At 45.1% G+C, this 13,213-nt stretch overlaps 1 protein-coding gene across 1 annotated transcript in view; it reads right to left on the bottom strand.

Moving 5' to 3' along the window:
* Positions 1 to 378: 378 nt before the first annotated feature.
* Positions 379 to 13,213, bottom strand: part of f7 (coagulation factor VII) — a 15,181-nt gene continuing 2,346 nt past the window's right edge. The window contains exons 5-16 of the mRNA XM_056454002.1: positions 12,755 to 12,901; positions 10,995 to 11,086; positions 10,788 to 10,908; positions 8,242 to 8,781; positions 5,577 to 5,642; positions 5,329 to 5,492; positions 4,820 to 4,844; positions 4,630 to 4,746; positions 3,167 to 3,307; positions 2,849 to 2,970; positions 2,644 to 2,764; positions 379 to 1,728 (exon numbers count right to left, since the gene is read on the bottom strand). Of these exons, the coding sequence (XP_056309977.1) occupies positions 1,178 to 1,728; positions 2,644 to 2,764; positions 2,849 to 2,970; positions 3,167 to 3,307; positions 4,630 to 4,746; positions 4,820 to 4,844; positions 5,329 to 5,492; positions 5,577 to 5,642; positions 8,242 to 8,781; positions 10,788 to 10,908; positions 10,995 to 11,086; positions 12,755 to 12,901 (2,207 nt within the window). The 3' untranslated portion in view covers positions 379 to 1,177. The remainder of the gene's footprint in view (positions 1,729 to 2,643; positions 2,765 to 2,848; positions 2,971 to 3,166; positions 3,308 to 4,629; positions 4,747 to 4,819; positions 4,845 to 5,328; positions 5,493 to 5,576; positions 5,643 to 8,241; positions 8,782 to 10,787; positions 10,909 to 10,994; positions 11,087 to 12,754; positions 12,902 to 13,213) is intronic.

Consider the following 13,213-nt stretch of genomic DNA (forward strand, 5'->3'; position numbering starts at 1 on the left):
CTTATTTAAATTAATATTGAGGGGGTTTTCATCTTTAATGGACAGGACAGTGGAGATTACTGACAGGAAAGTGTGGGCAGCAGAGAGAAAGGAAGGATCGGCAAAGGACCTCGAGCCAGGAATTGAACTCAGGTCACCATGAGCACCATAGCACTATGTGTCGACGCTCTAACCACTAAGCTATTGGCGCTGACAATATTACCGTATTTAACCCTCACTTCTAGTTCACCGAGATAAAATTATAATAACAAATAACTGAAAATGTTGATAATCTATTGGCCGATAAAGGCCTGATGTCTGTAATCAACAGCATAGTGAGATATGATGATGAAAACGTGACACACACACACACACACACAGACGCATGAACGCAGCAAGTTTTGAAATACAACTGCATTATTTATTTGATAAAGAGGCAGTGATGAACAAACATCAGAGAGCATATAAACAACAGAAAATCAGATGTGAACACGAGCTTTAAACAGGGATGTGCTGATATTTAATGGCTGCTTTTGGATTCATTTAAAGCTAGTGTTTGTTATTAATAATATGGAGATAATGAGCTGCACGCCTCCTGAATAATCAGAGCAAAATCATTACATACATTAAAAAAAGCAGGGCGACACGGTGGCGCAGTAGGTTGTGCTGTCACCTCACAGCAAGAAGGTCGCTGATTTGAACCTTCAGCAGTCCAAAGACATGTGGTACAGGTGAATTGGGTGGGCTAAATTGTCCGTAGTGTATGAGTGTGTATGGATGTTTCCCAGGGATGGGTTGCAGCTGGAAGGGCATCCGCTAAGTAAAACATGTGCTGGATAAGTTGGCGGTTCATTCCACTGTGGCGACCCCTGATTAATAAAGGGATTAAGCTGAAAAAAAGAATGAATGAATGGATGGACATTACCTGAATGAACAACTTGTGCAAAATATCAGATCTGAGTCTAATATGTATAGAATGTCAGGAAGCAGCTGATGCTCAATTATTAGGATAATTAAAGAAATTGCGGGCACTTCATAATTAATATAAATATCTTTTATTTTGAATATAATATTGATGTTTTTAATAAATATTAACCATAATAGTTAATATTTGTCAATTGTTCACCTAAGAATAGCCATGTTTGCTCTCTTGATAAACAATGCACGTGTTGATCAGCACCCAGGGTTCATGTCTTCATCAGTGTATCGTGGTGTTGGTGGTTTGACGGATCCACTGCAGGTAGTTGGAGACGCGTGTATAGATGCCGTAGGAGCCTGGGCGAGCGCAGCCTTTCCCCCAGCTCACGATGCCTAGCAGGAAGGTGGTGTCTCGATACCGGGTCACCAGCGGGCCACCGCTGTCGCCCTTACAGGAGTCCTGCCGGCCCTCGATGTATCCGGCGCAGAACATGTTGCTGGTGAGCGTGAGGTTGCTGACCTGCACACACTCCTGCGTGCGGATGCGCGGCACCAGCAGGCGGCGCAGCAGGCGAGAGGTGGGCCCGTCCTCGCTGCGTTTGCCCCAGCCGCTCACCGTGTGTTTGCTGACCGCCCACAGCTCTCGCTCCGCCATCTCCCGCAGCGGCAGACACACCGGCACCGCATACACACTGTAGACGATGGGTGAGCGCAGACGCAGCAGGGCGATGTCACTGTCCGCTGTCTCAGACACATACGCAGGGTGTGTGAACATCTGATCCACCTGGATGAGCTGCTCCGTGCCCTCGTCCACCTCCAGATCATGCTCACCTGCACACACACACTGCATCAACACTGCAGTCATGCTTTCTTACTTCTTACGTCTTGTTTCTAACACAAATATCTAAAAAAATTAAATAAAGAAGCATTTTATAGATGAACAAGCTTCATATTAGTAATCATCAATCAAATTAACCAACAGCAGGCACACAACATCATAAGACTTTAATACTAGGTTAAATGACGTCAGGTGACCAAAATTCAATGTCTAGCCAGTGTCCAAGGACAACATTATTTTGATGTCCAATAATGACGTCAAATTATGTTGATATTTGGTTGATTTTAGGTTGTGTTGGAAATCCAGCGTCTAATGTATGTCATAGTGGTAACGTCCACACAACGTCAAGGTGTAACATGATTAGATGTTGATATTTGGTTGATTTGAGGTTGATTTTAGGTTGGACGTTGGACACGATGTTGGAGTACACTGTCAGTATGACATCATGTTGGCGTCCTGTGCTTGCTGGGTTCAGTTTCATTTCTAAATGTTTGAATCACACAAATTCAGCATCTTAAATCTCTTTATTTGTGTGCGTTTGAGTGGTTTCTCTCATGTGATGTGTGTTTGACGGGACAGATTGTACCTCACATTAGTTTCAAACAGATAAAAAAACAAGAAACTTTTGTTTTCAAGTCTAGTTGTTTGGTTTAAAAGTAGAGATTTCAAGCTTAATGTGGGTCTAATTCTCTATATAGCAAGTATTTTTAGAGATTCCAGCACGTTTGTCAACTTCAGAGGATCGTAATGAAGCTGCAGAAACTGTCCTAAACACACGTATGCTCCGAGCCCTTTGCCCAGAGAGTCTTCAGTCTACAGTGATCGCTGATTAGCAGGACTTCATTCACCTTATTGACTACTACACTTCCCTGGTGAAAAATGAAAGCATACATAAAGCAAAAGTCTACCTGCCACTATCCTGAGGAACTTGACTTTGAGCTTTTCTAAGCAGTGAGCGGCTGTGAGGATCCAGGTGGGCTTGTAGATCACACCTCCACAGAAACCCTTCTCACCGTACTTCAGCAGCACCTGCACACACACACACACACACACACAGCTGTATCCCGCTAAGTGACTATAGTCATGTGTGTGTACTGTGCTCCTCTCCTGTACCTGCCATGGACAGTGACCTTTAGGACATTCAGATCCTCCAACGATACGAGATCTGAGATCCACCTGATGATCTGCTGCTCCTCCAGCCTGCAGGAGAGGAACCTTCCCACATGGAAACACCTCTGAAACACACACACACAGAAACACACTTGCTGAAACACACATGACGTTTTCAGGTCTTGTCTATTGAGGAGGAGTCTTTATAGTTTGTTTGTTTGTGTCTGCTAGGCTGCAATTATTAACCAGAAGAAAAGAAAGAGTGAACTCAGAGCTTCTCCTGATATATTATCAGTGTGTTTGAGCTGCTGATGATCTCACCGTGAGTCCGGCACTTCTGCACGCTGTTATCTAGGTAATATCCGTCTGCGCAGGAGCAGTTTCTCCGTCCGTCCTGCTCCACGCAGAAGTGTTCGCAGCCGCCGTTATCATGCAGACAGGAGTCGGGAACGTCTCCAATCGCTGAGGAGAACAAGGACGAATGTTATGTGCCTGAATCATGGAAATGTTTGTGCTTGATCTTCAAGGACTGGAGAGTTTCTCAGCTCTGATAAGATGCACTATCCCCCCCTCAAATGTCCTGTTCCTCACCGAGAGAGACACAAGATAAGCAGGAGACTCTGCCAATGGAGCTAAACAATCATCTCCCTTTCATTCTGGCAGATTAATCTGCTTACCTCACTGGAGGATTATTCTGCTGGTCTTAAGGAAAACTCACGCCATTTTGACTCATTATTTATGAAAACAACACTATATTGTGCTTACAAATATTAAAGAGGCTCAGTGGTTAGAGCTGTCGCCTCACAGCAAGAAGGTCACAGGTTCGAGTCTCGCCTGGGTCAGTTGGTGTTTCTGTGTGGAGTTTGCATGTTCTCCCCGTGTTGGTGTGGGTTTCCTCCGGGTGCTCCGGTTTCCCTCACAGTCCAAACACATGCGGTATAGGGGAACTGATCAACTAAACTGGCTGTAGTGTATGAGTGTGTGTGTGTGTGTGTGGGGGTGAATGAGTGTGTGTGGGTGTTTCCCAGTATTGGGTTGCAGCTGGAAGGGCATCCGCTGCATAAAATATTTGCTGGAATAGTTGGCGGTTCATTCCACTGTGGCGACCGCTGATTAATGAAGGAACTAAGCTGAAAAGAAAATGAATGAGTGAATGAATGAATGCCTCTATTTTTGACGTTTTCTTCAACAGTGTAAACTCGACACACTCGTTACTAAATATACATTATTTTACTCATTAATTATAAAGTTGCAGCAGTGAAGCATTGTATTTTAAATATTCCACTTTGCATTAAAATGATAAACATATTCATCATCATTTATTGATCTCATTTGGTCTTAAACTGCGTCCCACAATTTACCAATTTGAGCATTATTCTAATTCATTCAGTCATTTCATTTTCAGCTTAGTCCCTTTATTAATCTGGGGTCCCCACAGTGGAATGAACTGCCAACTATTCCAGCATATGCTTAACACAGCGGAAGCCCTTCCAGCTGCAACCCATCACTGGGAAACACCCACACACTCCTGCACACACATTATGGCCAATTTAGCTTATTCAATTCCCCTATAGCGCATGTGTTTGGACTGTGGGGGAAACCGGAGCACCCGGAGGAAACCCACACCAACACGGGGAGAACATGCAAACTCCACACAGAAACACACACTGACCCAGCTGGGACTCGAACCAGCGACCTTCTTGCTGTGAGGCCATAGTGCTACCCACTGCACCACTGTGTCTCCCCCATATATGATTTAGATGACTGTGTTAGTGTCGTCTTACATTGCTCACAGTGGCGTCCGCTGAAGCCCGGCGCACACAGACACATGTAGGAGTCTGCGTTCTGTGAGGTGCAGAGCCCATCATTCTCACATGGAGCTGATGCGCAGTGATCTTTAACTGCAGACCAACACAAACACATTCAAATACACGAGGACAATATCACAGAGAGCTGTGTTGGGCAAACACGTACCATCGTAGATCTTCCAGAACTCATTCTGTATGGAGACATGCGTTAGTCTTTTCATAACACACGGATTATATTGCTCAAATATAATAAATGAGGAATAATTACTGTTGAATAACATCATGGCTCAGCTGTGCAGTTATTTTAGAATAATTCAATAGACAGGAGTGCATTATTCCGCTTATACCACTGCTGTATTTGAGTCCAAATGAAGTGAGCTAAATAACAAGCTAAATAATCTGACAATGAGTTAAGCTAAATAATATCGTTCTCGTTATTAATATCACATTACTTTGCGTCGCTTATTGGCAGATAATTTTACTTGTTTTAATTAAAAAACTCTCTTCATTTTGACTCGTTATTTCTGAACACGACTAGATTGTTTAGCTGTCTAGAAAAATATTAAGATATTTGAACCAGAAACAAGACAATGAGCATTTATCAGTGAGGAGAGCGGTGCTCTGAGCCACTGAGCACTGAATATCTGAGTTGTGTTATTAGAGTGCAGTACCGACCGTGGCCTCCGTGTGCTCGAACACCTCGCGCGCCTCCTCATACGAGCATTTCTCCTCCAGACACTCGCGCTCCAGATTCCCCGTCTTCATCTCCTCAAACCAGCCCGAGTTCGCCCGTTTGCCTCGGATCAACACCCTGTGAGCTTCATCTCTGCTCATGAACACTGCGAACACCACCCCACCACCATCATCATCATCATCATCATCTGTATCTCCACAGTGGTGAACAGTGAATGTAGTGTAATTACCTGCTGCTGAATGGCAGTAATGGAGACTCAAGAGCACAGAAAACACCAACAGCAGACTCATATTTACTGCGCTTTACTCTGTCTGAACATCCTCGATCAAAGGTCTGAAGTCTAAACACTCTCCAGCGCTCAGAGTTCACAAACCCTCCCTACTGCAGCGCAAACACAGCGGAAACACACACTATATTCAGCCGAGTGTTTGTTCTGAGTTTCTATAATCTCCATCATGTTGTATTTAGGAGTGGGAAGCACATGTTATATCAGCATATTTGGGTCATGGACCATTCAGAATGTGTATTTTGAGAGTATAGTAACTAGACGTTACAGTGGCGCAGTGGGTAGCACGATCACCTCACTCAAGAAGGTCTCTGGTTTGAGCCTCGCCTGGGTCAGATGGTGTTTCTGTGTGGAGTTTGCATGTTCTCCTCGTGTTGGTGTGGGTTTCCTCCTGGTGCTTCGGTTTCCCCCACAGTCCAAACACATGTGCTATAGGGGAACTGATCAACTAAACTGGCCGTAGTGTATGAGTGTGTGTATGTGTGTATGGATGTTTCCCAGTTATGGGTTGCAGGTGGAAGGGCATCTGCTGTGTAAAACATTCATTTATTCATTTTCTTTTCAGCTTAGTCCCTTTATTAATCAGGGGTTGCCACAGCGGAATGAACCACCAACTTATCCAGCACATAGTTTACGCAGCGGATGCCCTTTCAGCTGCAACCCATCTCTGGGAAACATCCATACACACTCATACACTATGGACAATTTAGCTTACCCAATTCCCCTATAGCGCATATATTTGGACTGTGGGGGAAACCAGAGCAAACGGAGGAAACCCATGCAGGGAGAACATGCAAACTCCACACAGAAACCCCAACTGACCCAGCAGATGGCTCGAACCAGCGACCTTCTTGCTGTGAACCGACAGCACTACCTACTTCGCCACTGCGACGCCTTGTGTAAAACATATATGCTGGATTAGTTGGTGGTTCATTCCGCTGTGGTGACCCCTGATAAATAAAGGGACTAAGCTGAAAAGAAAATGAATGAGTGAGTGAGTGAATGAGTATAGTAACTAAAAACTGCATGAAATTCAAATAAAATAACCTTTATTAAAGGTTTAGAATGAAAATCTAATAAGCTCTTGTTTGGTAAATAATGTAAGTTTCATATAAGATATTTACTAAAAGACAGAAAATATAAAGTCTATAAACATCAGCATATTATTCAATAACATTACTGAAAACTGAATGATTATATTTGCACACACCTGCACAAGTGAACTGACAGCTTGAATGATGAGCACAGACTCTGTGTGGGTCTAGTCATGAGACAATATCAATGCAGTTTTAAATATATTCCCATATTCTGCTAAATATTGCTATTTAGTATTTTTTAACAACTTAAAATGATGTTTCCAAAGGAAAACCTTGTCAATATCTCTGTCAACCTTTTCTCTTTTATAATAATACAGAAGCATTTCTCAGTTTGTGTCTCTCTTTAGTTTATTGCTGCAGTGCACAGAAACGTGATCGAGCAAGCATTCATTTAAATACTCTCCTCCCATCTCATATGCATATCACAAGGATACGCCTACAAACGCTGAGTGCTGGATTCTGATTGGCTGATGGTCACTCTCAGGTGTTTGGTTATTGTCAGTCAGATAAAGTAGTTCCGGCAGGTTTAGAGCGCATCACAGCTCCATATCACTCAGCTTAATGATAAGAGTTACTTCACAGCTGCGACAGTCACGTTTGAGGAGGACACTATCGCGTCGTGTCGTTTTTTCCACTATCGTGACGTACGTCCACTTATAACAGTCCTGAGAGTATAAAATAATGTAGGGTGGAGCATGATTTCATTCTCTGAGAGCTGATTGGATTGTTGAAAGATGGGCGTTGCTGACAAAAGGACTGATAGCCCTGCCCTAAAGCACTGATATTCTCACCCTAAATCAGGGATGTCAGACTCAATCCCTGGAGGAACGCAGCCCTGCACAGTTTATTTCCAGCCCTGCTTCAACACACTCACCTGTAGGTTTCTAACAAGACTGAAAGACTTAATTAGCTTGATCAGCTGAGTTTAATTAGGGTTGAACTAAACTGTGCAGAGCTGTGGCCCTGCAGGAATTGAGTTTGACATCCCTGCCCTAAATCATTGATAGACCCGCCCTAAATGACTAATAGCCCCACCCTAAATGACTGATAGTCCCACCCTAAATAACCAATGGCCCCTCCCCAAACAATTGATAGACCCGCCTTAGATGACTGATAGCCCCGCCCTAAATGACTGACAGACCTGTTCTAAAGGACAGATGGCCCCACCCTAAAGCAATGCCATGTGGCCAGGAAGTGAAGAAAGGTTGAGAGGGTGAGGGGAGGATTTGGTATTTGATCAAAGTTTATGAGGTCAAAGTAATTTTTCTAAAGTAATGAAGTGCACAGATCTATTGTTTATAAGAAGAGCTACTATATACATATAAAATAAGATTACATCTTCATATCATGGTGCCGTTATGCTCATCTACTGTCCAGTCTACACACTCGTCCTGATTGTGAGCATAATAACGAGCAGTTTAATAATCTGGAACAGTAATTATAGTGAAGCGCTGTACAGATCACCTTGAACTGAGCAGTAAATCTGATCATGCCTGTAAATGTTCAAGCGCTGGCCACAGTCTTCAGGATCCACTCCACGAACACAGACACGCGTGTGTAGATGCCGTAGACGTCGGCGCGAGCGCAGCCTTTCCCCCAGCTGACGATGCCGGTCAGAAACCAGGTGTTCCTGTAGCGCGTGACCAGCGGGCCGCCACTGTCGCCCTGGCAGGAGTCACGCCCGCCCTCGGCAAAGCCGGCACACAGCATGTTCCTGCTGACGGTCAGGCCGGATCGGCTCCTGCAGTCCTCCGAGGAGACCCGCGGCACCTGCAGCCGCTGCAGCACCGTAGACGGAGGCCCAGACTGCGCCAGCCGGCCCCAGCCGCTCACCGTGGACATGCGGACGGAGCCGAGGGTGCGACTGAAGGTGCCGTTGGGCGGAGGCAGGCAGACGGGCAGGGCGAAGGGTCCGAGAGTCACAGGCCGCTGCAAACGCAGCAGAGCCACATCACTGTCTGTGCTGGAGTGATTATACTGAGGGTGGAGGAAGACTTCAGACACCTTCCTCATCTGCTCCGTGCCTTCATCTCTGTCGCGGATGTGCTCACCTGCAGGACCACAGCAAACAGACACAGTTTATATATGAGTACAGTAGCAGCGCTCCTTATTAATGATGCATCTGTGCACGTCATTATTGTGGGAGAATCTATTTACCCTCATTAACCTTAATCAAATACAGTAACCTTCCCTACACCATCAAAATAACATTCATTCATTCATTTAGGGCGGGGCTATTAGTTCTTTAGGGTGTGGCTATCAGTCATTTAGGGCGGGGCTATTAGTTCTTTAGGGTGGGGCTATCAGCAATTAAAGGCAGGGACTATCAGTCTTTTAGGGCAGGGCTATCAGTCATTTAAGGTGGGACTATCTGTGCTTTTGGGTGGGGCTATCAGTCATTTAGGATGGGACTATCTGTGCTTTTGGGTGGAGCTATCAGTCATTTAGGGTGGGACTATCTGTGCTTTTGGGTGGAGCTATCAGTCATTTAGGGTGGGACTATCTGTGCTTGTGGGTGGAGCTATCAGTCATTTAGGGTGGGACTATCACTGCTTTTGGGTGGAGCTATCAGTCATTTAGGCTGGGACTATCAGTGCTTTTGGGTGGAGCTATCAGTCATTTAGGGTGGGACTATCAGTGCTTTTGGGTGGAGCTATTAGTCATTTAGGGTGGGACTATCAGTGCTTTTGGGTGGAGCTATCAGTCATTTAGGGTGGGACTATCTGTGCTTTTGGGTGGAGCTACCAGTCATTTAGGGCAGGACTATCTATGCTTTTGGGTGGGGCTGGGGCTATTAGTCATTTGGGGTGAGACGATCAGTGCTTTTGGGTGGGGCTATCATTGTTTCAGGGTGGAGCTATCAGGGCTTTAGGGTGGGGCCATCAGTGTTTTAGGACAGGGCTATCACTCCTTTAGGGTGGCACTACTAGTGCTTTCAGGCGGGGCTATCAATCTTTCAGGGCGGAGCTATCAGGGCTTTAGGGCGGGGTTGTCAGTCTTATAGGATGTACATCACCATAGTGTGGAAAAAAGGACAAGCTTAACTTCCCTCTCATGGTGAGTTTAAGAATTGCACTCTTACAAACTTCTCAGAATTTATCTTGAGAAATTGCACTTGACATTGGTGGGGACGGGTGAATGACCCCCAATATATATATATCCTCTCTTAACACAATTTATTAAGTTAAATAAATAGTCAGGCCCGTAGTCGGGTTCAGGTGGTTTGAAAGACCTAAAGTTGGTTTATTAATATTTTTAATTTCTTTTTTTTTAATAGTCAAATTCTGACTGAGGAAAGTTGAATGTGCCGGCACAGTTTTTAATTTAAAACTAATTTTAACAGATTTATAAAAAGTATATTTAATGAAAGATGATAATAAATTAGTATTTTAAAAATAAGTACCTTTTCATATTTCTTTAATCTACATTTTCATTAGTTATAAAACTGATATGAAACACACAGTTCAGATGCACATTTGTAAATAAACACTTATAGTAGTAAAATAGTATGGTAAGCAATTTGACAAAATGCATCAACGTGTGTTTATGATCACCATCTGACAAGATAATCCAGCTAAAATGAGCTCTTAAAGTGTCACTGAGATGCAATATTTACACCTCATAACTAACGTTCAGTTGTTCAGATAAACACCCCTTTCAATAAGCTGGCTGGAGGCCTGATGGTGTGATGTTAATAAATGTTTATTAACTGAGAGAGTTTAATAAAGACTTGCTTTTATTTTAGCCACAGTGCAAATGAAGCATGTCTCATATCTCAGTGTTGTGCCTGTACACAGGCTGTATTTTTCCTGACTTTGTTTTAATCTAAATTGGACATGCTACTCTGAGAGCTCAGGAGACCTGACAGGGATCATACACTTGTACATGCAGCTGTTTATTCTGTAACTCTACGCCCCTGTGGGAAATGTCTTGTTTTCTGATTAGGGTTTTCCTGAACACAGCTCCAGATGGTCATATCTACACTGAAGTGACCTCCTGAATTTACAGCAGGTCTGTAGCTTGTGTCTGCAGTATTATGACTGTAGTGATATCGTACCGACTGTGACTTGTAAGAGCGCTGGATCCTTCTTCCAGATGCAGTGAGCGGCGGTGATGACCCACTGCGAGTCCAGAATCACACCGCCGCATTTATACTGTCCGTCATACTCTAGTAAAGCCTGAGGAGCAGAAGCACATGTAGAAGCATGTAGACAAGCAGATTAGCTCCGATTCTGCAGTTTATTATGTGATGATGAACGCTCACCTGCCACGGACACTGGCCTTTAGGACACACGTCACCCTTCACTATCCTCGGACCCACACCCTTCGCCACCGGCCGGCCACACGGGAAATCAGCTGAGCACAAACACAACACCAGTTTACACCAGACCCACAGAACTAAAGTGTCTGAACAGCACATCAGTGTGTCCTGAGGACTATCATTCATTTAGGGCGGAGCTATCTGTCTTTTAGGGAGGGGCTATCAGTGCGTTAGGGCAGGGCTATCAGTCTTTGAGGGCGGGGCTATCAGTGCTTTAGGGCAGGGCTATCAGTGCTTTAGGGCGGGGCTATCAGTGCTTTATGGTGTAGCTATCTGTCTTTGAGGGCGGGGCTATCACTCATTTAGGGCGGGATATCAGTGCTTTAGGACGGGACTATCATTTATTTAGGACGGGGCTATCCATCTTTTAGGGAGGGGCTATCAGTGCTTTAGGGCGGGGCTATCACTAAATTAGGATGGGGGTATCAGTGCTTTAGTGTGGGGATATTAGTGCTTTAGGGTGGAGCTATCAGTACTTTAGGGAGGGGCTATCAGTCTTTTAGGGAGTGGCTATCAGTGCTTTAGGGTGTAGCTATCAGTGCTTTAGGGCGGGGCTATAGGTGTTTTAGGCTATAGCTATCAGTCTTTGAGGGCAGGGCTATCACTCCTTTAGGGCACGATATCAGTGCTTTAGGACGGGACTATCATTCATTTAGGGCGGGGCTTTCCATCTTTTAGGGAGGGGCTATCAGTGCTTAGGGGCGGGGCTATCAGTCTTTTTTAGGGCGGTGCTATCAATGCTATAGGGCGGGGCTATCAGTGCTTTAGGGCAGGGATATCACTCATTTAGGGCGGGGATATCAGTGCTTTAGAGTGGAGCTATCAGTGCTTTAGGGTGGGGCTATCAGTGCTTTAGAGTGGAGCTATCAGTCTTTTAGGGCGGTGCTATCAGTGCTTTAGGGTGGGGCTATCAGTGCTTTAGGGCAGGGATATCACTTATTTAGGGCGGGGATATCAGTGCTTTAGAGTGGAGCTATCAGTCTTTTAGGGCGGGGATATTAGTGCTTTAGGGTGGGGCTATCAGTGCTTTAGGGTGGGGCTATCAGTCTTTTAGGGCGGTGCTATCAGTGCTTTAGGGTGGGGCTATCAGTGCTTTAGGGTGGAGCTATCAGTGCTTTAGGGTGGGGCTATCAGTCTTTTAGGGCGGGGATATTAGTGCTTTAGGGTGGAGCTATCAGTGCTTTAGGGTGGGGCTATCAGTCTTTTAGGGCGGTGCTATCAGTGCTTTAGGGTGGAGCTATCAGTGCTTTAGGGTGGGGCTATCAGTCTTTAAGGGCGGTGCTATCAGTGCTTTAGGGTGGAGCTATCAGTGCTTTAGGGTGGAGCTATCAGTGCTTTAGGGCGGTGCTATCAGTGCTTTAGGGCGGTGCTATCAGTGCTTTAGGGCGGTGCTATCAGTGCTTTAGGGTGGAGCTATCAGTGCTTTAGGGTGGGGCTATCAGTCTTTAAGGGCGGTGCTATCAGTGCTTTAGGGTGGAGCTATCAGTGCTTTAGGGTGGAGCTATCAGTGCTTTAGGGTGGAGCTATCAGTGCTATTATTATTATTATTATTGTATGATAATGAAATGCACTTAATAATGGGCGGATGCACACACACAGCTAATAATGACAGAATTTAGATCTCACACTGAACACAGATGCTGCTACACACACACACACACACACACACACACACACAGAAGTGTTGCTGGATAATGGCTGACCCGTGGGCACGCAGCTGCTGTTGTCTGTGTGTAGTGTGTATCCGGGCGCACAGTCGCAGGTGTGAGTGGAATCGCTGGTTTCCACACAGAAGTGCTCGCAGCCGCCGTTCCGGTACAGACATCCGTATGAAGAGGGCGAGGAGAGTTCTGTGGAGGAAGATGAGGAAGATGATGCTACTGCAGCTTTGCAGGTGTTGTCCAGTGTTGTGTTGTCCAGTGTTGTGTTGTGTTGTGTTGTGTTGTGTTGTCCAGTGTTGTGTTGTCCAGTGTTGTGTTGTCCAGTGTTGTGTTGTGTTGTGTTGTCCAGTGTTGTGTTGTCCAGTGTTGTGTTGTGTTGTGTTGTCCAGTGTTGTGTTGTGTTGTGTTGTCCAGTGTTGTGTTGTCCAGTGTTGTGTTGTCCAGTGTTGTGTTGTGTTGTGTTGTCCAGTGTTGTGTTGTGTTGTGTTGTCCAGTGTTGTG

Source organism: Danio aesculapii, chromosome 1 (assembly GCF_903798145.1).
Source record: "Danio aesculapii chromosome 1, fDanAes4.1, whole genome shotgun sequence".
Taxonomy (NCBI): Eukaryota; Metazoa; Chordata; class Actinopteri; order Cypriniformes; family Danionidae; genus Danio; species Danio aesculapii.